The following is a 26,703-nucleotide window of genomic DNA, read 5'->3' on the forward strand; positions in this document are numbered from 1 at the left end:
TCAGCAGGACTTTTGCATCAGAGTCTTGATGCTTCCTCATCAGGAGGCGAGTTTCTCAGCCGGGTCGCTGCCGTTTGTGTTCCTTCTGGGAGATTTTTTCCTTTCACTTTCACATGCAGGTTACATCTAAGCACCAAAGACTACCAGGTTAGGTTTAGGAAATTATTTTATCAGGGATAAAATATTAATATTAATTAAAGCCGCAAGCGGCGATGATCGGGCCCTCGCACCCACCGCGTGTCAACCCGTGACGCACTCGAGCCGTGCCGCGCTCTGAGGTTTTTAGATCGTGATGGTGTACAGAATGTCTTTAACCAATTTCATTAATTTATGGGAAACTATGTCTTTTGCTCTCCATATACAGACAATGTAATATTTGGAGGGTGGTCACAGATCCAGCGTGCAAAATGGGGCATGGGTCTGATTGATTTTTTTGATCAGGATGATGTCAGGAATGTTGAAACAAATTTTCATACGTTTCAGAGAAACTAAATTCAGAGAAACTAATTCTGTGGACAAATTTTCATTTGCCTTTGTATGGGGCACCATTGCACCTATAGCCTTGAATCCGTAGCCATGGGTTCAGCCTGAGTTTGTACATGAACGATTACATTTTTAGGCTGATCGGGCAATGCATGTGCAAACGAGTTCACAAACAATTTTGTGGTGAGGGAGAAAAACAAAGGCCAAATTCAACGGCCTGGTGTGACAAGGCCGTTGAATATTCTACAAAACCATGAATAACTTTTGATGGGCTACTTGTCTAGATGATCTGGAGCCATTTTGGTCTCACTGGGTGAAAAGCCCTAGGAGGAGATAATTCAAATAGCAGGCCTGAAAATGGCAAAAATGGACACCTTCAATTGAAAATGGTTGACTTCCTGTAGGGTTTCAGGTATGGGTCCAAGAGAATTTTTTGTACGTCTTAGGATGGTACATGAGCCTGCACAATTTCTTGTATGTAGATAAAATGTAGCTTTGGGGCTACGCCAAAAGCATGATATTTCATAATATTTCCAGGTCCCACTAGATGGCGCTCTAACATTTAGGGACTTTATGCATATCATTGTGTTCTGGGTGGGAGGCTCATCAAACCACTAAAGTCTGAGGCAGATTGGGCAATGTGGTTTTGAGTTACTGCCATTTTTCTCTTCATGGTGAAACATCAAATTTTGCCATCCTGCCAGGGTCACGCCCTTTAGTGAAAACCCAGTTTTGAAAACAGTGTAAGGCCAACTCTTTCAGGCTTTCCAGGGAAAATTTGAGATGGTTCTGCTAAACCACCTTGGAGCTGTACCTCAAAGTGTCATATATGACATTTCCTATACCCACTAGGTGGCGCTGGGACTGTCAGTAAATATTATCATATGTATGGGTTCAGGGGCGGACCTTCATCCTACTGCGGAAGTTTGATCCAGATTGGATAATGAAGGTCTGAATGAGAGGCAATCAAAATTTCCTGGCTAATGATTGAAATTCACTGTGGTGTCACGGCCACGCCCTCTGGTGAAAACTCACCATTTTTTTTATTTAGATTCCCCCTGGTGTGCAGATAAGCAAACACAAATATGAAGTTGATAACATCCAAAACCTCTGAGTTATTAGAGAAAGTATGAGGGCAGGAATTCGCTAAAATCATCCATTTAATTCAAAATTGGGGACTTCCTGTTGGGTTTAGGCCATTGGACCCTGTGGTCTTTTTTGTTTGTCTGGACATGTTACATATGTGTACCAAATTTCATACATTTCCTACATACATGTCACACAGCAGTGGGAATTGAACTAAAGGTGGCGCTGTAGAGCCATTTTGAAAGGGCCATGCTTGAAACCATTAAAATACCTAAATTTTCACCAGACCTGACGTGTGCAAAATTTCATGAGTTTTTGAGCATGTTTAGACCCTCAAAAAAGCAATTCATTTGCCTAAATGTCAAAAGCAATTTCAATAGGGCCTTCACACAGGTGGTGCTCGGGCCCTAACTACACATACCGAAAAGCTTACAGATACCCGGTGTGTTTAAAGCTGATACTAAGGGGTGCCCATCACTACTCTGGAGTAAGATCAAATGTTTGCTGTGAGTTAGCTCTAAAAGACACTCTCTGAGATGACTGACAGACGGACCATAGTTAATGTGCAGAGAGAAAATGACTCAGGCTTTACTGACAGCCTTGAGGCTGAATGGGAGGAAATCTCTACAAGTCCTTCAAGTTCGTGTTTTTTTTTTTTTTTTTTTAATAAATGTTTGCAGAATGATGAAGATTCATTCTACAGAGACAGGATCATATCAGTGATAAAATATTCAAATGTCAGCCTGTGAAATTTAAAGCATCACCTTCAGCGATCGTGAGTCTGTGAAGTGGCCACGAGTCTCGATGTGAGGCTGCTCTCAGACCGACGGAGAAAAACGTTTTCATCTTTATTTGATTGATGAAGCCGCTCCTTTGACACAACACAAGTGATGATTTCTGCTTCAATGCAACACTTCATCCGGGAGAATAAATGACTTTTTCTACTGTCCGCTCATAATCAGCAGAAAAACAGGAAGTGTTCAAGTCAATGGAGGAAATTCAAAGAGGCCATCCACATGTTCTGAAGAGCTCCTTTGAGGAGGAGAGGCTGCAATCTTGAACTGAGCACACTTCATGCCACAAAAGCATGACACGTGAAGCAGGTTATAACAGCAAACAGTGAGCTTACATTCAAAAGAAAAACAGGGACTTACAAACAAACTCGTCAGCAGCAAAACTGAACGCTGAAAAGATGAGTCCACACTGACCATGTCATAGAGAGCTGGCTGTATATACACTGCAGGGGGATGATGTGAGCAGAGGGGTGGGGAGGTCCAGAGCCAGGCTGATGCAGTTCAGAGGTGAACAACATGCTTTCTTAAAAGCAGGTTTCTGTTGTTTCAGCATGACCACATCAGCAGTGTACGTAAACTGCACCATATCAAAGAGGCGGTGCCCACAATACAGGAGCAACAGACCCGTGTTCAATTATTTCTGTTAGTGAGGTAATGACCGCAGCTCAGGTGATGCAGCGGGGCCGGGCAGCAGTCGAGGAGGAAGCGGCTGAAATGGGGGGGAGATCGCAGGAGCAAAAACACAAAGAGAAAAGCAGTCAAACACTCACAATGCAAATCCCACTGGATTCAGTTAAAAAGAGAATGTTTTTCCACCATGTTCACTTTGCTTTGGTCATCTGGTGGCTCTCTGTGCACGAGGGCCGTGAGTTAGAGAGAAAACACCCTGGTTTTTACAGCCTGACTCTCACCTCGCAGCAGGAAATACAGGTGCTGAAACAAACACAGCACCACGCACTACTGTGTGGGCTGTAACTAACAAAAACCTTCCTCCATCCTGTAAAACCACTTAGAGTGGACGCTGACTCATTTTCAGTTGTCTGCAAGAAATCCAACACTTTGGTTCCTGATGTAAGTTCATGACACAAACAAAAAAAAACTTTTCCACATCACTGTGTGACATAAAATGCAATAAATAAATAAATGGCTCCACGCCGTCAGCATCCAGCGTGAACAGAAGCTGCCGTCTCCAGAGAGAACTCTGTGCTTTTAAAGATAAATAAAATGACGTTTTTGGAAAGTGCTCCTCAAACCTACAAGATAACACACCTGAACGCTGCTGAGTTCGCCTGCCACTGAGCAGGATGTGCCTCGGTAAGCAGCGGCGGTACTTAAGAAAAATGAGAAACTAGACATCCACAATCCTCCGGTCACAGGACATGACGAGACCAGATGGGTTCACGGTAAGAAATCCAATCAACACCAAAATATCACATGATGGGAGCCCAGCCAAGAATAAAACTGCAGTGACAGTTCTGTGTACAGTGCAAACAATCTCCACCAGCACCTCCGAGGCTCAGCGTTAACCCTTTACCTTCACTTTAATGGTTTCAGAGCCAAAGCAGCGCTCGAGCGACGAGTTTAAACTGCTCCTCCTTTGGAAACTTCTCTCATGTAATTCTGGTTAAATACTGCAGCCTGCACCAAAGACCTTTCCTCTCATTTCAGTTTCATTTTGTTCTATTACGAGGTCTTAATGACCTCCATGTTCCTCATCACAGAACTTAATCATATTGATTGGAATAAATACTGTAAAGGATACAGTATATCATCTTATTCTATTAGCTTACTGTCAGCGAAATCAATCAGCAGTTTCAGGGATGTCAGAGTTTTAGGGCGCACTATGGCCGTTAAAGCACCAACAATCAATGACATTGGCTTCAAATACTTTAAATGAATAATACAGGCATGAGATGTATTCATCTTCTATAACTGTCAGAGAATCTGGGTCCAATTTTACTGACATGCCATTGATGCATTAATATGAGGGATGGCATCACTGACCAATGCTTATCAACATATTATGGATGCTAGTGGCTGATATTTTTCTGTTAATTACAAACATTGTGTAAGCTAAATGTTCAAAGATAATAAAGATTTCTTTGTTTCTCAGAGACAAATGGGGGAATTAAAAAAAAACATGTTTTTTAAAGGAAAACTTGTCATACTTCTTTACCCTTTGTTCAAGCAAAGTTATTGATTTTGCTGACGATTCTGTCAGGGGTCACCACTGTCCGTCCCCCTGCAGCACAACATCAAGCCTGCACCAGTCACGGCCAGATGAAGCCCAAACACTGCACCGCCCTCTTTCCTTCCTGTGTCTGTTAGGAGACACCTCATAATAAACAAGATGCAGCACCTGTAAATAGTGGTGCTAAGGCTCAGCTAACAGGAAAAAAATCAAGTAGGTGGTGAGAACACTGTACGAGTGGAAATGCTGATCTTAATGCATGTTATCCCCTTGTTCTCTCCTCCTGCACTTCCTGCCTCTCTCCACTCAAACTACATGCAATAAAGGCAAGAAATCAATTAAAATAAACTTGATGGAAAACAAAAATTTACCCTAGATGCAGATGAGCAGCAGATACTCATCAATAAATCCAACCTGTACTGATAATATGGATATGCTTTGTTATGTTTCTCTAAATGGCATCAGTATATAAAACACACTGTGTATTCGGATCCGATTCTCTCCCCATCTAAGCTCATGTGTGGGCAGCACCTCTGGATTTGATCATGGACAGCTTCTTCACAGTGCAGTTTAATGTCAGCAGTGGGCCACATCCTGTTGATTTTCTTTCTTTTGAAACTTTCTCAGGAAAAATTTGTCACTCGCTGCTTTCAGAAGCCAATCGTATTCCTTCCTGCTGGATTCCTGCTGTCTCACACTCATCTGATGAAGAACTTTCACCCACTGCAAGATGGTTCAAGGCGACGCTCACTTTAGATTTAAATGGGCATGTGAAATATTGATTTGACCCATTTATATTTAATAGTTTTGGTATCCCACATGTTTAATATTTTATAAATATCATAAATAAAATATGTAAATGGTGGAAAATGATTCTTTCAATGAGTGAAATAAGTCCTGCACATGTCGCACACCTCACAGCTCTCACAAATGTTTTTTCTGTCTTTTATTTGATTTGTTAGAAATTAATTCCTGAAATGAGAGAAATGAGATAATGGGATCAGGCCTCTGGCTGCTGCCACTAAAGAATGAGAGGACCACCTGAAGAGCCGGCCTCTGATAACATCTTTTAGCTTTCTGACTGAGAGCCGAGCTTATGAGTACAATCAGGCTGCCATGTTTTCTTAAAGAATGTCTGTTATCAGTTTCAAAGCAGGCAAAGAGCCAAGACAGGCCTTTATCCCACATTACCACATCGCTCAGCTGACGCTGAACTAACTTAAGCCCCATTTGGATGGGATTAACATTACTGAGGAATGAAATATACTGTGGTTCTTGGTAATTTCCCCGATTACTCCAGACGGCTTGATAATGATCAGAAAATTACACAAACATTCAGCACGACAAGGCCAAAGACCTTTGTGGGGGGTGGGGGACTGTCATCACCACACTGATCTCACAGCCAAGCTCACCGATGGCCTCGAAATATTTAATATATGTATTAACTTTGTGCCATTTTGTGTTGTGAAGTGTCACTGTTTTAAATACACAAGAATTCCATCCATCCATCCATCCATCCATCCATCCAAACTGCTGCTTCTGCAGCTGACCGAGCGTGGGGTTCCAGGCTGTGGCTGCATGGACTCGTCCCCACCTTCAGGTTGAACCTAGAGTCAATCCCGGCTGCCCCTCCATCACAGACGACCGTGCACTCTCACATCTAAATTTACAGAATCACAAGTTAACCTATCATGCACGTCTCTGGACTGCAGGAAGAAACCAGAGTTCCCACTACTGCCGGCACCAACCAGCTCTTTGGGACCGTTCAAAACTTCCAGGAGAATCCGCCTTCATACATTGTGCATGGCAGCTTGCTGGGGGGGCTAAATTGTAGTTTTGGAATTTTAAATTGAGCAGGTGATTGCTTACAGCATACTCTGCTCTTTGTTCAGGATGACTTCCATCTTTGGATTTCAGTATGCAGCTGCATGAAGGCAGACAAAATGAGTTTTACACCAGCAATCAGGGCAAAATCCCCACAGCCAGATTGATCTGCCGAGAAACGTCACAAGGAAATGTAATACTAAGCGAGTCTGTGACAAGCTCACACTCATGAGCACAGCATACACATGATGATACAGCCGGCCGGGCTTCAAACCAGTATCTCACCTCGGTTTACACCACTTAACCACACAGTGACTCAGAGGTTTCATCGTCTTTCTCCTTCGCAGTGGACGTGATGCACACATTTTCCATCAGCACCAACAATCACATTTATTCGGTATAAATAGAGTGGAAAATTTGCATTTACAGTTTTAGCATCAATAATAATAATTATAGCTATGGCAGAGGTCGAGGAAGCAGCAGCTGAAGCTGAAAGTTAATAAACAGAATTTTGAAAAACGAATTACTTCTGCCAAAGAGGTTTTTGGTTGTGTGTTTCCATCTGTAAGCTTGAAAAGATTTGAATGAATTCTGATAAAAAAAAAAAAGTGCAGGGGTGCAGAGTGGGGTCATTTTAACAGTCCATTAAAATCTGGCTCACATCTACCGAGGTCTTCAAGGTCAGCCTCATGATTTATTGGTGACAAAAAGCCTCATAACTTAGAAAATATGATTACATGTGTGGTGTGCATTGTAAACATATAGAAAGCATAAATAAAAAAAATAAAAAATCATGTTACATTTGACCTCTGATGTCTCCTGCAAGGTCAACAGATCAATCTGAAGGTCACAGTGATAATAATGCTGCACAGAGCTGTTTAAACCTGTTTCTTATTGTCACTGTTTGTATTGACAGCATACAGGCATATAAGAAATGATATATGGGGATTCTAAATATCACATTACTTTGGACCTCTGACCTCTTCTTCAAGGTCAAATAAGGTCAAACTTTCATAAAATGTCTGATCTTTAAAACTCTGCTTCACATGCTGCTACATGTGTTTGTATTGACATCATTTATGAAATGATGCTGGTATTTGGAGATTCTAAATATCACATCATAGTTTGCATCCAAAAATCATGTCACATTTGACCTCTGACCTCACTTACATTTCACATCTGCCTTTCTTTCAGGTTGACCCCAAAATGTGTTTTATCTTTACAGAAAGTGTCAGAGGATGAGCTGCTGAGCTAGTCAGAAATATGCTGCAGTGTAATATTAAATAATAACCTCAAGAGATTCATGTCCAGTTCCTAATCTCACCCACACTTTGGTCACTCATTTGAAAACCAGCTGCTGCAGTTACTGCAGTAACATTTACTGCAGTAACTGCAGTAACTGTAACCCTGCTGAGAATCTCTTCTTCACATCCTCAAGAATCGACTACAAGCCGACAGACACCTCATCACTCTGGTACCACAGGATGTAACTACTTCCACACAGTAAAAGCCTTCCTCTTCCTCTGGATATTTTCCACTGGCATGTCATTGCATTCATTTATTTTTGATATTATAATAATAAAAGGAAACTCAGAGGGCATAATTAATTAAATATTATCCAATTACTTGAACTGTACAACTAACACACTCTGTTTTTCATTACAATGAAACATATTCTGAATTTGTTATACACAACTGAATTTGTGTTGTATGTTTTTTTGTAAACACAATGACATTTGGGTTAGGCACAGGTACAGTAGGTAGCATAGAGGTTAGACTCACAACAAACCCTCAACCTACACGAACCATAAACAGTGAAGTACTTAAATACCATAAGTAAGTACAGCAGGAAGCAGCACGGTTGTGCGTCCTACCTTTCAGCTGGTAATCTACAGAGATGTCCGAGGGGGCCTGCAGCAGGGCTGACCTGCGGTAAACCACGTGGACCCTGCCCTGGTCCTCCAGCTCCTGAGTGCCTTTCTCCAGCGGCTCGATGAAGTACTCGTCCGAGTCGGTGCGAATCATCCCAGCCTGCAACAGGCAACATGTCAGTGACTGCACAGAAGCACATATGATGCTGAACCTGCTTCATTACTGAGAGTGAGCATGCACAGACCTGAAAACCTCAAACAGCATTACTGTCATAAAGAGACCATGAAAACACCAATAACCTATCAATGGTCAAGAAACCTCTTGCATTACATCGTGACGGTGTTTAGTAAATTTAGATTCTTCAAAATCTAATGAGATCGTCTGGTGAAAGTTACACACCTCTCATACACACAGAAAGATGACACCATAAAGTCCCACCGAACATTAGTTAGAAAACTGCATCAAATATAGGATAGTGCAAAGGCAGATGTGCTAATGTAATATTTAGTAATGTGTTCCAGAGTAAATGTGGTTCTCGTTGCCTGCTTTGCATGCACAGGACTCCTTTTCTATGACATTGTCAGATATTGTTGTGACTCTTTTCCTCCAACTTTCTGTTTGCAATTATCACCTTGTTACCAACAAAGGCTGGTGGTGGTCATGCAGTGTGCTGCATCATTAGTAACACATTGGCACAAAATTGTTTTGTGATGGCTACCTGCCAACCTCAGATTTCCTGCAATAACTAGTTTGTCATGTCTGCTGTTTATGGTGGATACGAAGGGTCACGCTGGCCAGCTAACACAATAACGTCCAAACAAACAGATTGTAGAAGCCATCAAGCCCAAATGAAAAAGCTGTTACACCCTGAGAGAAGCTGCATGAAGAACACAATAATGTCAGTGCTAAACAATCTAAAACCATTTCAGTTTAATTACTGCGGTTGTTTCCTGCATCATTCTCAGTGTTTCCTCTCTCAGGCCTGAAATATTTCACTTTGCATAAATTTACCTGTAATCAATATAAAATACAGGAAAGTTACCTTTTTCATGATATTCAAAATGTTTGAGTTGCGCTGCTACTCAGAACAGTACAGCTCCTTCCAGCTGCAGTAATTTATATATGTCTACACGCCCTCAGTACAACCACAAACAACTAGATCAACTGTGGCTTGTTTGAATAGGGGACACAGACTTAAAAAAGTTTTTTATGGCCAGCTGTAAAGAGGTTATGTAGGTGAATCACAGCAAAGCCTTGAATATACAGAAAGAAAGAAAAAAGACAAGCAGAAGAAAAACACTCTTCACATTAACATTAAATATCCGTGACAGCTAAAGGTTATCAGAATGGATGCATTTTGGCAGGAAAAAAACAGATATCCAGTGATTCTTGATGTATCACAGGATGTCCATAAAAAAATTAATTAATTTAAGTTACGAACTGTTACATCAGATTAATGTCATTTCAGGATGTGCCCCATTCCTGCCATAAAACTGTTTATAAAGCTTCCACTTTATCTTCTTACTTAAACATATCTGCAGCAGGAGCTTCCTCCTCAGCTTATTTACCAGCAGGCACCTGATAATAATAATAATAATAATAATAATGCTCATCAGCATTATCAGGCTGGAGTGCAGTTTGCCTATTCACCAAATCCTCACACGAACCTGCACATTCTCCACAATGAATCATTCCTGCGATTACACCCCAAACCACCCCGTCATCAACTTATTTATTTCATTTACTACGTGCTCATCAACACCCTGAATGACTCCTCAGTTCACAAATAAAATTCATAACAACACTGGCATTTGGACCATAACTGAGCCTGCAGGCATGTCTTGAACTGAAGTGAAATTCATGCAGCACGGCTCTTTCTTATTTACCAGTGCCGGGTAAGAGTCAAGAAAGTCGAACATCTCAGAATTTACAGGGCTCAGATCCCACGAGCTCCTTCAGTCTGTGAGGTTTTTAAAGGTTCTTCAGCAGGTCGTGCCTTTCCATTTAAGATCAAGTCGAGCACAAGTATTTCTCTTCGAATAAAATATGAGGCAAAGGCAGACTCCAGATCTGGATCTGTGCTCTCACACTCGTAATCAGCCGGGCGCGTGTCTTTCAAAGGTGAAGCTGGGGGGGGGGGGGGGGGGGGGGGGGGGGGGGGGGGGTCGCACTAACAAACTGACTGACACATAACTGAATAAAAGCTGTTATTCTATCATGAGAAGCCAGCTGAGTCTGACCACTTATGAAGTATTTCAGGAGCTAAAAATGCCACCTTCTGATTCAGATACAGCAAAGCAATAAAACCAAATCACAGAAGGGTGCACATTATTAAACTGGGAGGTGACACTTCAGTATTGATTAAAGCCACAGACAAGAGATTTTTTTAGAGGATCACAAAGATTTTAAAGCATGAAAGAAAACAGTAAATGTCAGAAACTAGTTTGTACTGCAACTCTGAAAAAGGGGCATATCAAAGCTATAATCGATACAGTTAATACTGTATGTCTCCATAATTTATGAAAGTGCAGAAAAGAGACTAGCTCATTAAATACCTTCCATGCTTTATGTAAGCATTGGAGTGTTTTGTGAACATCTACCAGAAACATGCTCACTGTATCTTGAAGCTAAACTCCTCCCGTCACAGCGAGTAAAGCTTTTTAGCATCAACCCTAATCTTACCACAGGAAGTGCTGAGCTCTCAGAGTTAAATTAAGGCATAATCAATTGAATATATATGCAGCTGTCCTGAAATTAAATTTTCCTCCATCCTTGAAGCAGAGAAATTGCAGAAAAATGCATCGCTTTTCATCCTTGTTCTTCCAAAAAAACAATCTCAAATACACTTAAAAACAGGAAGGTTTGGAAATGAATTTAAGCTTCGTGCAAATTTTTATCTTCGTTCAGCCGAGGACGAGCTCAGAGAAAGCATTCAGGAAAGGTTGGATTAGAAATCACAGCATGCTGAATGCGGCTGTAACACATCCATCCATCCACTTTCTTCTGCTTATCTCCTTCGGGTCACCTGGTGGGGTGCACCTCGGACAGGCTGGCAGTCTGTCTGTTTAAAACAAATAGTTTTAAACAAAACGCCACTATAGTGACGCCATCTCCTCACCAGTTACAATGAGTCTGATCTGCGAGGTGTGCCACACACGATTACTCACTTTGTGAGAAGTGGCTTCTTTTATAGAAATGTAGCACCAAATATTTTTAGTTAAGCAGTCCTCACATTAAAGAAATAACACATAAGGTGTTCCTCTAAACAGAATTCGATGCTACTGGGACCGATAATAAGAGGAAAATCTACTTACAGACTGTGCTGTCACAGCAACCTCGCCTCCGTGCTGTTATTGAACTGTAGCACTTGCTTTAGGGTCAAAGTGGCCTTAAGAAAGACACACACTAACCTTTCTGAACAAAAGGACAAAGCAGAGTGTTGCACGTACGTGTGTGTGTGTGTTTTTTGGAAGGATTAAAGCTGTACTGTGATATTTGTTTTTACCTGTAGTAGCACTATGGAGTCTTTCATTTAATTTCCTATGCCTCAGACACACCAGGATGCCAGAGAGAATCTGCAGTTGCATGCCAACATATGCAGCATTCAGCCAACAAAAGGCATTGAAGAAGAAGATTGTAAGCTGGTAAACATGAAAATAATGCCTGATTTTTACTTCTTGTTGAGGACAGAAATGTGGTGTTCCTGTGCCAGCTGAAACACTGGCCTCAGGGTTCCTCCCATTTGGACACATGCACAAAACACCTCATCTAAAAAGCATCCAGGAGGCATCTTAGTCAGATGCCTGGCTCATTTCAACGCAGAGGAGTGGTGGCTCACTGCTCCACACTGAGCTCTTCCCAAAAGACTTCCTTATCCTGTCTCTAACAAAGAGCCCAGATAGGCCAGGGATCACCTTCACTCTGTCTTCACCACAGCAGACAGTCTGCATCACTACAGATGCAACACCAAACCTTAAAAATTTAGAAATGTGCATATTTTTACATTATTCAGGAAATTTGAAAAAGGCTGCTGACTGAACTGAATTATTAATTAATTAATTAATCAACACTGTGCAGCTCTGGGACAAACCACAGCATCATTTAAGTTTAGCACAACACTGGAAATCAATTTGAAATGTCATATCCAATCAATATGCACTTATTGCTCCGTGGCTGGGCAGGTCCCACCTACATGTTCAAGGGGTTGAAGAGCAATTTTAAGCTTGGTGATCCATGTTTAAGTAACAGACGCTTCATTGTCAGGGCCTAAGGTTTCCAGCAGAGCGTGCTCATTTGATCAGTGTTATTCACATCATCTGGTTTTGGTATTGTGGCTCATAAGTGTATATTTGCTCATTTCTATTTAATTATAGTCAAAGTAGCATGCTTATAGTCAGGACATCGTTCATCTCAGGATTATTATCAGTGTTTTAGCTGCTATCAGAGGCCAGAATAAAATAAAAGTAATAAATTAGAAATGAAAGTGGTTTGTGGAGTCTCATTTATATAGAAGGCTCCACAAAAAGAACAGATGGCTCACCGTAAGACATATCTGGGTGATTATTTTATCTAGAGTAACAAAATGTAAACTGAATTGTGGAAACTTGAAATTGAAATGTGAAATTTCTCCTGCAGCAGGATTTCAGAACTGAAGCTACTCCTTTAAAGCAAACAAGCACTGCTGTGCATGCTCACCTCGGAAAGCTTTTTAGGGTTTCTCTTAATCTACACTATTATTTAATGCCTAATTGATAACAGTGACCAGCGATGAGTTGGTGTTTTCCTGACACTTCTGTATGCAGATGGTTCAAGTGAGTCAAAAGCTTCAGATTGCAGCATTCTTCTGGTCATGAGTTTCATGAGCTTACATCACTAGTCTGGACATTTTAAAGTATTTTGAAGGCTCGTGTAATCATCGCGGACAGTTCCCTGGTCCTGAACTCAGTGAACCAACTCTAGATCAGATGATTCAGGTGGACATCAAAAAGTGAAAACTGCAGAAACAAAAAACATGTCTGGGACAAAACGCCTTTAATCGAGTGCCCCGATTACCCGATTCAGTGATTTCAACCATCACACACAGTCTTTATCGGCTGGTGGAGTGTGCTCGATTATTGTGGAGTTGAATCTGGCTGTTCTTATCTCACAGGTAGATTCTGAAAAGGTGTTCTTGAATTTGAAACAATAGTTTGCCAAAATGATCTTTAGTTACCAGCAGTTTCTGAAGCTATTAATTACATTATACCTTCATTTTTATCTGTGACTGGGGTCGCCATGATACTAGAATTTCATGCTTGATAAAGATACCCAATAAAATACTCAATACTCAATACTCTATACCATTTTCACTACTATGGGGCAAAACATGACCAAAAACAATTAGGAGGCATTTTTCTTATAGAAATATTAAAACACAAACAATAATCAGTGAAAACACTATTTTTAAATGTATAGTGTGTAAAATATATAAGCCAAATGTAAATATATTGCAGATTGCAGTCCAGTGAATTATGTTTTTTTACCACTCCCAATCCAAGTGCATAACCTGCACTACGGTGGCTGCTGTAGGACAAACAACTCTGGATGCCGATCATCTGTAGTGAGTGTAGGCTGTCAATATGCTGGATGCCCACGTCTATTTAATCTGGAGGAGGCAGGAGTCCGATACGAGTCGATGAGTCAGTGAAGCTCACTTCTGTCTGATGACAGCGATGCTCAGGTGAGCTGTTGAGAATGTGCTGAACTTTTCTGTTAGCTGGCATCAGTGAAACTGTCTCGGATCTAACGTTGTTGGACTCGGACACTTAGCGAATAAACTCGATACGATGTGAGAATGTAATCAAACTGCTCATCAGAGGGAAAGTGGGATTTTTAGGACCCTCGAACCAAACATTAGCTGTTAGCTTATAACCAGCTGTTGTTGCTGTTTAGCCAGCTCCTGTCAGCTGTCTGGAGATGGGAGGGTCACATGTCTGATAGTAAATTATTGCAGAAATATTGGGAATAAATAAGCATGTTTATGCATGATATCAAATTCTGTTCAGGAGATGAGGCTTGAGGTGAGGAGGAAGAGGATGGGGTGGAAATGGGGGAGGAGAGAGAGAAATATGAAGGACATAATGATGAAGAGATGATGAAAATATACATATATAAATATTAACTGGTCATAGTTTGAAAGAACTATGTATGATCTTTAAATTAAAAGTAACTTATTAGGCATACTACGTATGTGGCCAGTCTCTAGCCACATACGTCGATGTCCATCTCAACTACTGCATTCAACATAGTGCAGCAACATGGCAACTTCCACAAACTGGCGCTCTGCCCATGTATTTTTAATGGATTCATTTTATATCTATGTCTCAGCTGACCTGGGAACACCTCAGTGTTACCCTGGATAAGCTGGAGGTGGTGGCTGGAGAGATGGAGGGCTGGGTTTCTCTGCTTAGGCTGCGGCCCCTGCAGCCCGGCCCCAGACAAGCAGGAAAAAAATGGACGATGAGTCTAATGCTTTGAGAATTCATCAATTTGTTGGAAGATATAATTACACATTAGTCAATATGTATTTATGAGTACAACATTCTTTATTTCTATTATATAACCTAAAAATTACTTAGTGCACCTTTAAGTTGTCTGATATAATGCAAAAAATGTACACATTAACATAACTATAGGGTATATACAGTATATAAGAAATATTTTTATATTTTATTAAGTAGTGCCCAAAAACAAAAATGATTTTAGGCTGTCGGAGGTAGCACTCTGCTTCTGGTGACTTTGCTCCAAATTTTTGTTGCTGATCAAATAGTTACACAGATCACATTAACACGTGTGCCGGTCAGGTTAATATGGACAGCCGGTATATTGACAGCCTACACTCACTACAGATGATCGGCATCCAGAGTTGTTTGTCCTACAGCAGCCACCGTAGTGCAGGTTATGCACTTGGATTGGGAGTGGGCCTACCTGTCTGCAGGTGCTGTGTGAACTTTTGTCTCAACTGGAGGAGGCAGAGACCTCAAAAAACACATTTTTAACCTTGATTTTGACACAATTTATCGCATCAGTGAAACAACTAATTTAGAACAGAACTATTTCTATGAGAGCTGAACCAGCTGATTATTGATGAAACATTAGCTGAAAACCTCACAAAAAAGAACCAGAATTACTTTCTGATGGGAATCGAATTGAGTCTGCAGCTTACTGATGATTAGCTACATGGTAATGAAGTCCCTTAAGTTTAACAGCTCAGCTCTCCTGCTCCTGGCACTGTTTTCTTTTCTTGCAGTGAGTCTGTCATTTAATCAATAACCGAGTTTAGTTAGTTCACCATGATGAAAGGTTTCATAATCACAGTCTATTGATTTACATGTTATGCAGGCGGGTGCTCGGAGCCCTCGCAGGTCATTTGTTGAGCTGTCCGCAAAGTGATGACTGAATATTATGGATAAAAACACGTCTTACAGCACAGCAGGAAAATAAGAACTTATTAAAGCAAAGCAATCGTTATTTTTTACTTTAAAAAATAATGAATTCAGTATAAAAAGATAAAATGAAAACTAGATACGAGTTGTCCTGTTAGGGTGTCATTATGACTACATTTTTATTATATGAGCTCAACACATGGTGGTGCACGCTAAACTGAAGTACTCAACCATAATTAACAACAGTTTAGTAACAAATCCGTTATTTAATTTACAAACAATTTTTAACGGTTCCTGTTTTGTGACACACATCAATTAGTTAAACTGCAGGAATGTCTTAAAGACATTAAGGCCTGGATGACCTCTAATTTCCTGCTTCTAAATTCAGATAAAACTGAAATTCTTGTACTCGGCCCCACAAATCTTAGAAACATGGTGTCTAACCAGATACTTACTCTGGATGGCATTACTTTGGCCTCCAGTAACACTGTGAGAAATCCTGGAGTCATTTTTGACCAGGATATGTCCTTCAATGTACATATTAAACAAATATGTAGGACTGCTTCCTTGTATTTGTGCAATTAGAAACATCCTTTCTCAGAGTGATGCTGAAAAGCTAATTCATGCATTTATTACTTCTAGGCTGGACTATTGTAATTCATTATTATCAGGCTGTCCTCAAAGCTCCCTGAAAAGCCTTCAGCTGATCCAAAATGCTGCAGCTAGAGTACTGACAGGGACTAGAAAGAGAGAGCAGATTTCTCCCATATTGGCTTCTCTTCATTGGCTCCCTGTTAAATCTAGAATAGAATTTAAAATCCTTCTCCTCACATACAAGGTCTTGAATAATCAGGCCCCATCTTATCTCAAAGACCTCATAGTCTCATATCACCCCAACAGAGCACTTCACTCTCAGACTGCTGGCTTACTTGTGGTTCCTAGGATACTTAAGAGTAGAATGGGAGGCAGAGCCTTCAGCTTTCAGGCGCCTCTTCTGTGGAACCAGCTCCCAGCTTGGATTCAGGAGACAGACACCCTCTCTATTTTTAAGATTAGGCTTAAAACTTTCCTTTATGATCAAGCTTATAGTTAGGGCTGGATCAGGTGACCCTGAACCACACCTTAGTTATGCTGCTATAGGCCTAGTCTGCTGGGGGGTTCCCATAATGCACTGTTTCTTTTCATTAACCTTATTTACTCTGCACTGTAAACCCAGATTTTGATTCCACTTAAAAATATTGAGTTCATATTACTTAAAATTGCCTACAATGTGAACATTACTTGTTAATGCTGAGTAGACTGTACTTTTTGATGGTCTATCTTATTGTAATCATGTGTTTGAGTTCAAACAACTTAATATCAAGTTTTGCACCTGATAAAAATCTAGTTTATACCAGTTTTAACAGACTGGATTAATGTGCAGCTGCATGGTGGCATGATGGTTAGCAGTGCTGCCTCACAGGTAGAACACCATCTAGAAGGTCTGGGTTCAATTCTGGCTTGGCCCAGGCCTCTGGCTGTTTGGAATAGAAGACATTTGGTGTTTTTGTTTGGTTTTTGTTCACAACGCTCTCTCGTATAGTTTTTTTTATTGTTCCATGGACAAATGTTATTTGTAAATGTTAATGTACCCGCATTCAGCAGGGCTGAGTTTTATCATGTTTAGTTACCAAATTTAAACAGACACAGTTCAACACTGTAAAAAATATTTGTGTTACTGTGCAGCATGGTGTGCAGCATGGTGGCTAGCTGTGAGGCAGCTATTCTAGCAGCTATTCTAGCTGCCTCACAGCTAGAATAGCTATCTGATAGTCTGGGTTCAATTCCACCTTAGACCGAGACTCTTGCTGTGTGGAGTTTGTATGTTCTCCCTGTGTCTGTGTGGGTTTCCTCCCACAATCTGAAGACATGCAGTTACTGGGGTTAGGTTAACTGGTCTCTCTAAATTGCCCACAGGTGTGAATGGTTGTCTGTGTCAGCCCTGCAACAGGCTGGTGACCTGTACGGGGTGTACCCTGCATCTTACTGCCTTGTCAGCTGGGATGGGCTCCAGCCCCCACCACCCCCACACAACCATGAAAAGGATAGGGGGAATTGATTGATCAAAAGACATTTTATTTTTTCATGAACTATAAAATATAAGTTTGGTCAATTAGAACATACAATTTAGTTCAATTGGATATGGAGTAGTGCTTACTTAACAGGCTGAGTTAAATGAACTGTTTCATTACTTAAAATATTTAAGGCAACGAGTTACCTTGGTTTTTTTTAAGTAGATTCAACTTATCTGGGTTTACAGTGTGTTTATACTCCACTCTGCATTTAATCATTAGTTATTATTAATCTCTGTCTCTCCCCCCTCAGCAGATGACCCCCCCTCCCTGAGCCTGGTTCTGCTGGAGGTTTCTTCCTGTTAAAGGGAGTTTTTCCTTCCCACTGTCACCAAGTGCTGCTCATAGGGGGTCGTTTTGACTGTTTGGGGTTTTCTCTGTATTATTGTAGGGTCTTTACCCACAATACAAAGCGCATTGAGGCGACTGTTTGTTGTGATTTGGTGCTATATAAATAAAATTTAATTTAATTTAATTGTTTTTTAGGATTTTTAATAGAAAGTTGGAGTTTTGACTGTTGGTTGGACTAAATTTCAAAATGTTTCCTTAGACTTTGGAAATCTGTGGCTTTACTGACTCAAATATGAGCTAGCTTCTCAGTGATCTCCCTGACAGAAAAAAGAAAGAAAATGCACCAAAGTAGCTGCAGATTATTTCCCTGGAATGGAAGTCTGTATGATAAAATATGCTGTGAATTATTGTGTGGCATCAACACCACAACTGGTGTGAATATGACTAAATCACAAGCATCACAAGCTTGGAATCCTGAGAAAAACAGGGGTTACAGTGGCATATTTTTTGTGACCCAATGGTCAGTGTTATCCGGTATCAGTGGAGACAATGGCCTACCTCAACACAAACCTCAAAAAAGGGATCAAGAGCCCTGTGTTCCATCAGTTTAATATCCCCAACATCAGCCCCTGCCAAGCAGACAGCAATCATCTGCCAAAAATAACATATGGGATTCAGCTGAAGGGCTCCAGTTTTTCAAAAACAGTCTCTTTCAGTCTAAACTTCTTAAGGAGGTCGGTGCGAACGTGCTTTCACTTGAAAAAAAAAAAGAGGTACTGCAACGTTAAAAAAAGGTCTGGATTCAGCCTGCACACTGCCAGCTTTCACCCTCGATGTTGTCCAAAGGTGTGTTTGCTTTCAAAAATGTGAGCAAACCTTCGTCATCGTTACCTGCCATTTTCATCCCTGGTCTTTAAAAGGAATTCACATAAGTTGATTCCAGCAGCAGCTGCTGATGATCTTCGATCCTTGGATTATTTCAGAAAATGATAAACAGAAAGCTGCAAAAACATTTCAGACATCTGCTAAATTAGCTTGAACCCTCTTACCATTCTCCTCGATATGTTTGTGTGGATATCTGTGTTTAAAGTGCACCCAAGATTCTTTGCAGAGTTTCTGAAAAAATACAATGTTGGAAAATAAGTAAGCAATCAAAATTATTATTATTTTGGCAAAAATATCTGGTAGTGTTTCCTCTGGGAAACAATGCAGGAATTCATTTTAGTTGTGCTGTTTTGTGCTGCTCTACCAAACAGAGCAAACATTTGCAGATGGCTTCGAGGAGGAGGTGACTTTAAATAAAACCTCTCGCTGTGAATGGCTCTCAATGTCTGTCTGAAACGACAACAGAAAATGTGGGCTCTGCTTAAGTTTATATAGGTCATGATTAAAAATGTTTATATAAATATCAATAGAAGCACCCCGGCAGTACACACTGAGCTGAACCCACGACTGCACGGGAGAAAACTTGGAAGAAATAGCTTCGTTTTTGCATATCTTGGTGTGCCTCTGCCCCGCACCTCAAACCATACACCCAAACAGCTCTGGGGTCAAGCCTCTGCAACAAGCCTCGGCTAAGTCAACAGGGAACACGAAGAACTATCGGTGAATAAAACTCTTGTGCCCAGCTACAGTTCACCGCAAAGAGGAACTGGCTCACTTTCTTTTTTTTTCCCCCCTAATCAAATAGGATATTTCCCCCCACACACACACACACACACAGTAGCTCCAGATATGTCAGGAGCTATGCGTGTCCAGAACGCTCTTTTAAGTCTCTGAGGCCAAATGTTTCGGCCACTGAACACATGTAGCTCTCAGCAAAACACCAGCATGTTTTACTTGCTCGTTTTGTCACTCTTGATGAATCTCAACAATGTAAACGTTTCTCCGGAGGCTCGAGGAATTTGAGGAGGAGGCTACGATGAAGGATCACAGAATGTCTGAGTTCAAATGAGCTCCAAATGTTAGGCCTTTGCTCTGAAAGGATACTCTAACTGATGTTTTACCCACCAGAACTGCAGTGTATTTACACTCGTGAGTCACACACACCTCACACACACACACACACACACACAGCAGTGCCTCACCACTTTGGTTGGCAGAGTCGATTATGCAACGCGACACACATTAAGAGGTGGCCAAGCTTTGCACAGCTGCTGGCAAACTAAAGGTTAATATTAACAGTCAGATTGGTGCTGTTCAGGTCCGGCTACCCTGCTGTCTGTATGTATCAGCTGATTAGTCAGACTGTCTGTCTGCAAAGGTGAGCTTTAAAAAAAAAAAAAAACTCCTTCATAAGATGGAGAGAGAGGAGGGGACGAATGTGTTCCAGCTGCCCTGCCCTCATCCTAACAGAAGACTGGGACTAAAGAAGAAAAAAAAAAAAGCATTTCCATATCATACAGTTTATTTGTCATGCTGGTTCTTCCTGCTCCACACATGAACTGCTTGCTGCAGTTTTCTTTTGTGTGCTGTGTTGTTATGCACATGCATGCCTGTGACACCAGTTATGTTTGACTTTCATGCAGCTGACCTCTCACTCCCTCTGAAACACAAAGGAGAAACTTGGCCTACCATGAGAAAGTTCTATAACCCTGCACATAAAAAGCAGGAAGCCATACCAGACATAAGGTTTACCAGTCTCCACTTCAAGGCCATCTCCTGGTGGACCTCTGCAGCACTTCTAGCAGGCAAATACAAATGTCCAGAACAGGACCCATCTGTGATGTGTGCTGCAACACCGCTGTTGTGTCAAAATGATCAAAGCATAAAGGCTCTGACAGTCTGATGTTAGGGGACACATTCAGTACACAACCGTGAACTAAAGCACCACAACTGCTAGATCCTCGTTATGAGATTGTTGGTTTTGTTTTTAATCGTAGGTAAGTTATGTGATACGTTACAACAGACTGATGGGACGGGAGTGCAGAGGCTTCAGAATTTGCTTTAACTCCTGTTTTCTAAGATTTCTTCCTCGTTAATCTGATGATTGCTGTCAGTACTTCCACTGCTACACTGCTACAATGAAATTATGCATCATGAATCTCTCGTACTACTTTGCAGCATCATCAAACTACATCTTTTATTATTGTTTTGAGTTACTTATTGTGTGTTTAGGGTTTTTTGAACAAAATGCAAACTCGTATTTAACCTTCAAACTATTACCTTTAGCAGTTAGCTTCTTATCACTTAACAAATGCACATTTCTGTATCTGTTGCCATGGCAGTCCATCCAGTGACTGTCAGGACATTCTGCTCAAAACTACAAACCTGATGGCTCTAAAGGAAAAGTCTCAGTGATCCTTAAAGTATTGACAATTTATCCTCTGGGTTGTCTGCAGTGTTTCACAGCATTTCACTGTGATCCCTCAGAGCTGAGATTTTAGCCTGTACCATAGTGGCAGACTACCACTTCCCAGAGCCACAGTTAGCAGAAAGACACAGAAAGCGGTCTCAATGCATTACTAATGGCAACATCATAATTATGTTTTAAAGTTACTCATCGCCTTGTAATTAAACTCCAGTTATATTAACATCAACTTCTCTGAACGGTAGGAGGAAATTTCAAATGTTTATTCATCACTGCTGATGTCATTCGAGCACGAGGGAGTTACCATGCTGTATCTCAAATCAGTTACAGAAACAGATGATTTATTTCCATCTATCGTTTCCCCACTGGACAAAACACAGACCCGCAGTAAAATCCTTAAGTCCAAAAATACATCAGACATGAGAAGCTTCCCTTCTTTTCCTTTCAGGGTAACAAATAAAAAAAATCTGCAGTGTGTGAACCATCAGCTGTGTGACAAGAGAACCGTGTGAGCACATGAACAGAGACATGCAGAGGGAGGAGGGATGATGGGAATGATACACTCCCTTCTGACATCTCACGCTCAGCTGAATTCCTTCATCGTTTTCTCCAATGGGTCATTCCATATGAACTCAACCAATGGGTCCCCGGGTCACCACCTCAGATTTGAGTGAAAAATATTCTGAAAGTACCTCTATGTGTGTAATGAACACATGCAAAATTATAGGCCTCAGTTCTTCCCCAAACACACACACCTGTCCTGAAATAACAGGAATATGGTCTCTGAGAGAGATCCTGGCATCATGACTGTAACTTTGAAATCTGAATTTTGCAATTTCGCCTGTAAAAATCTTTTTAAGGGGTTAATAACTTGAGAAAGACAGAAGATACAACATTTATGATGCCAGATTCTGAAAGTCTGGTCCAAAATTACCCAGGACACCAATTTTCAGGCTAAGCATATTATTCATGTGGGAGATACTGCCTGTTGAAATATTAGAAATTTGAAAATCATGATTCACAAGGTCAAATATGGGGCACAGCACCCAATGTTTGGAGGGTCATATCTCAGAAACCCTTTGGAGCTGAGGCCTATAATTTTGCATGTGTTCATTATACACATAGAGGTACTTTCAAAATAATTTTCACTCAAATCTGAGTCAGTGGCCCAGGAAGGATTTTGGCTTTTTGGTTGAGTTCATATGGAATGACCCCAATGCCAATTCTCCCATAAACAGAACAAAATGTGTTCATAAAACAATGAGAAAGCTGAAAAGAAAGATTTTAAAGTTTTCAGACATCTGCTCTTTATTCTTTGCATCCATGAGTTTCAGATGGTGGGTATAAGTTTATAAGGTTTATAAGTTTATAAGGTCCATATCAGTTTAATAAAAAGGTCCATACTGTACAGTTACCTTCAAATATCAAAGGAGAGTTTCTGAAGCACACAAAGTAGTTTCCATGTAGGATAAGAAGTTTCACCAAAAGTGTGCTGATGGGAAGACACACTGAGTTCACCACTTTCTTTCAAGCCAAGCGAGAAGCATCAGGATTCATCAAATATCAGAGATAATCATTTCAAAGCCGTCTCTTCAGATGAACCTGGAGAAATCAGTGTGTTTTACCAGACTCCCAATATTATAAATGACATGAATGTGGATGCAAGGATCTATATTGATGGGTTTAACTTGCATCTTCTTTTGAAGTTTGATAAAGAATATCACGTCTTACAGCAGACATAATCCATGCCTAAACCCTCGTCCCTTCAGCTTCATTAACCCTTACAGTGAGTTTCTGCTCATTTTAAGACTTTGTGATAACAGTGTACTTAGCAGCTACAGAGGGCGGTACATCTGTCAGGAGTTGGCACACAGTGAAAACAGTGTAATGATTTATCAATGATGGCTCAGATTTACAAAGTAAATGTACAGCAGAGCACACATCTGCATCCTTAAATATATTAAATCCTCCCTAACTCAAACAGTCCAGCTGTGCGATGAGTCCTTGAAAATATCAAAACCCTGCCTCAAACCTTGATCTGGCAGACCACCCAAGGACTGAGAGGTGGATAAGGGTTAACTGGACCTGGAGCCTGTTCAGTTCCAGTCATTTGCAAGCTTATTTACTTAAATGCAGACGGGAAATGCTGCCAGCATCCAGTTTCAAAACCGACTGTCACTCGCAAAGTACAGACACATCTCCGGTCTCCTCCCTCTCATCCATGAGTCACAATTACCCTGTTTCTCTTGAGGAATTAAAAGTGCCACAATTATCACAAGAGTAGATGATCTCATGTTGTTCATGTTGCAGATTTAATGGAACAGGCCCTGCGTGCCGTTCTTGTCACTTCCTGCTGGCTTTGTTTAGAACTATAGGCTTCAGCTTACAACAGTTGCTCAGCTAGTCAGATTTTAAATACCCAAAAATGGAAACGAGTTGGAAAACGATCCAGGTTTTATAAGAGAACTCACACTGTGAATCTCTGCGGTAAACACAAGGAAAAAAAAAAAACTCTGAGCAGACAGAGCTTGAAATCATATGCTGCTGTCGATCTTACAGATCATTTCTTCTCCATATGAGTGAAGGAAGAGGAGACGTGTTTCATCTTTTATCAGGGACCAGCTCTCCCTAACTTTGTGACATCCTCCATATGAGTCAAAAAAACAGGCCAGCAAAGATCACCCTTGGTTCACCCACTGCTGCTGAAGCAGAGGAAGTGTCATAAGCATGCTGGCTGCAGTAAAGACTTCCAGACAGGAGCCTGGCTATAATTAAGAAACAGTAAAACGCACACCTAGAGAGGGCCAGGCTGAGATCAAAGACCACTGGCTCTCAGCGACAGGCTGTTTCATCAGAAACCACTGGTTTGGTGAGCGTTTGATCTGGAGTTATGTCGTCCTACACGCTGTGCATTTAGGCTGCAAACAACACGAGGAGGAACAAGGCGAGCTTACTAAATAAACTGAATTTTTATCAGTTTAATGTTCCAGATTCTTATTTTTGTTGTAGCCATTTTATAGCTCCTCCCACCCCACCCCCAAAAAATCTGAATTTATTTTGCCGTCTGGTGTGATGCAAGACTGGAAATGAAAAGTTAATGTAAAAGAGGTCACTGTGTAACGATGACAGCTGAGAATATGTCTCGGGAGCACATCAGGTCACATCATCTTGTAATGTCAGAAAGGATAATAAAACGCTGACTACCCTCACCTATGGTCACCAACGGCGGAGATCGATCGAAAGGAGAAGATTATGCTGGGGGGGCTGTGGCTCAGGAGGTAGAGCAGGTCACCTACCAATCGGAAGATTGGCAGTTCAATTCCTGGCTGCTCCGGGCTGCATGCCAAAGCGTCCATGGGCAAGATACTGAACCCCAAGTTGCTCTCCGACGCAACAGTTGGAGTGTGAGTGTTAGACAATAAAGGCAGTTAGCTTAGATTCATATGGAAGTGCTTGTGTGAATGGATGAATGCAAAGGTGTTGTATAAGAGCTGTGAGTGCTCAAGTAGAGTAGAAAAGCACTATATAAGAACTCGTCCATTTACCATTATGGTGGAAATGAGCTTCCTGAGCTTTAGAGATGGGATGAGCAGCTCAGTCATTCAGGAGGATCTCGGAGCAGAGCTGCTGCTCGACCACACTGAAAGAAGCTGGTTTAGGTGGCTTGGGCATCTGACTGGAAGAGACACCACAGCAGACCACGGGCGCATTGAAGAGATTATGCTGGGATTAAAGACACCTCAGTATCACCCATAAAAGAGATGCAGGAGCTGCCTCAGGGCAGCAAGAGTTTCTGGAGAGCTCTGCTTAAACTGCTGCCCCTGCTGGATAATGGATGGATGGACTACAATATTCTGAAGGTCATTTAGTAAAAGATGTATTCAAAATTCTAGTTTGACCCATTATTATGAGTTTCATCTCTTTAAATAACTTTTCATAGTATAACAGTAACCAATGCCATCATACAGCATCAGCTGGACCCCCACCCCCACCCTGCATTTGAGAAAAAGTGAGCGACCTCGATGGCTTTTGGCATCTTCAAAATGGCATCATTTACAAAGCAAACCTCTCACATTCTGTATGCACCCCCCCCACCCCCCCACCCCCAGGCCTGAGTTTCCTGCAGGGCTCAACTTTAAAATGTCTCAGAGGGGAAAAAACTGCAGACACAGAAGCTGATGAACTGCTTCCTCCTGCTGCAGCTCAGAGGACAGACTTAAAGGTCACACTGACATCATCTTCATCTTTGGACATGCCTGTCAGTGGTTTCATTTTTAGAAATTATATTTAGGATTTCACAGAGAGATCAAGAGTTGTTCAATTCAGAAGTAATGAGAGCTCATTTTCTGCTCTTTTCCTTTTTGAATTTAATCTGAAAAATCGAAGGAAAAATATCAGAAAAGTTTGTCTGCTCTGTTTTTTTTCTACAATTACCAAAAACAAGTAAATTAAAACTGACTGCACATATACTACAATAAAATACTGGGACTGATCATTTGTGCTCATATTTAGAACCACAAAGCAAAGCTTGGCCTCATTTTTGACCTCAGCAATATTTCAAAAATATTTAATCCCTTGAAAATATTCCATCTGGTTTTGACAGTCTGTCCACTTTTTCACCTGACTCTGTCCATCATTCTACACACACACACACACACACACACACACACACACACACACACACACACACACACACACACACACACACACACACAGCATTTATACTCAAAAGTTTCATATAATCTCAATATTTTTAAAGTAAACAATGTAAAGAGGAAACTGATGAGAGTCCACAGAAGATCAACACACTGCTTGTTGTTTAAAATGATTAATTTTATGTAACACGAATGAGGACAAAAACAGGAGCTATCATGTTACCAATGATGTCCCGACTACCTGTCCTTGTTCTGTCCTCTGTCTGTCTGGCAAATAACAGCCAGTCCAGAAAACTGATCCCTATCAAATCACAACATTATTCCAGTTAAAAATCTGGTTAAAAATACATCCTTTCACCATCAAGCGGATCTGTTTTTTCTGATCTGTCATTTCCGATCTCTGAGGGTTTGTCCCGGTGCATTAACACACTGCCCATAAATGTGCTGTAAATCTGTATCATCTACATCATGACTGCAATCAACTTTCAATCACAGCAATAAATGAATATGACCCAGCATTGGCTATCAGAACACTTAAGCTTTTAATCTGATAATATTTCAACTTGTTTTTACACTCTGCATCACAAAATTCTCCAGTGCTCTTCTTTCCTTTGGCACAAAGGTGGGCCAAACGACCACAGCCTATATTAAAGAAAAAAACA

General features: G+C 41.0%; 1 protein-coding gene across 1 annotated transcript in view; it reads right to left on the bottom strand.

The window, feature by feature from the left end:
- adamts3 (ADAM metallopeptidase with thrombospondin type 1 motif, 3) overlaps positions 1–26,703 on the bottom strand; it is a 146,010-nt gene that overhangs the window by 108,978 nt on the left and 10,329 nt on the right. Inside the window, exon 4 of the mRNA XM_030723729.1 lies at positions 8,253–8,409. Within this exon, the coding sequence (XP_030579589.1) occupies positions 8,253–8,409 (157 nt within the window). The remainder of the gene's footprint in view (positions 1–8,252; positions 8,410–26,703) is intronic.

This window comes from Archocentrus centrarchus, unplaced genomic scaffold, assembly GCF_007364275.1.
Source record: "Archocentrus centrarchus isolate MPI-CPG fArcCen1 unplaced genomic scaffold, fArcCen1 scaffold_26_ctg1, whole genome shotgun sequence".
Lineage (NCBI taxonomy): Eukaryota > Metazoa > Chordata > Actinopteri > Cichliformes > Cichlidae > Archocentrus > Archocentrus centrarchus.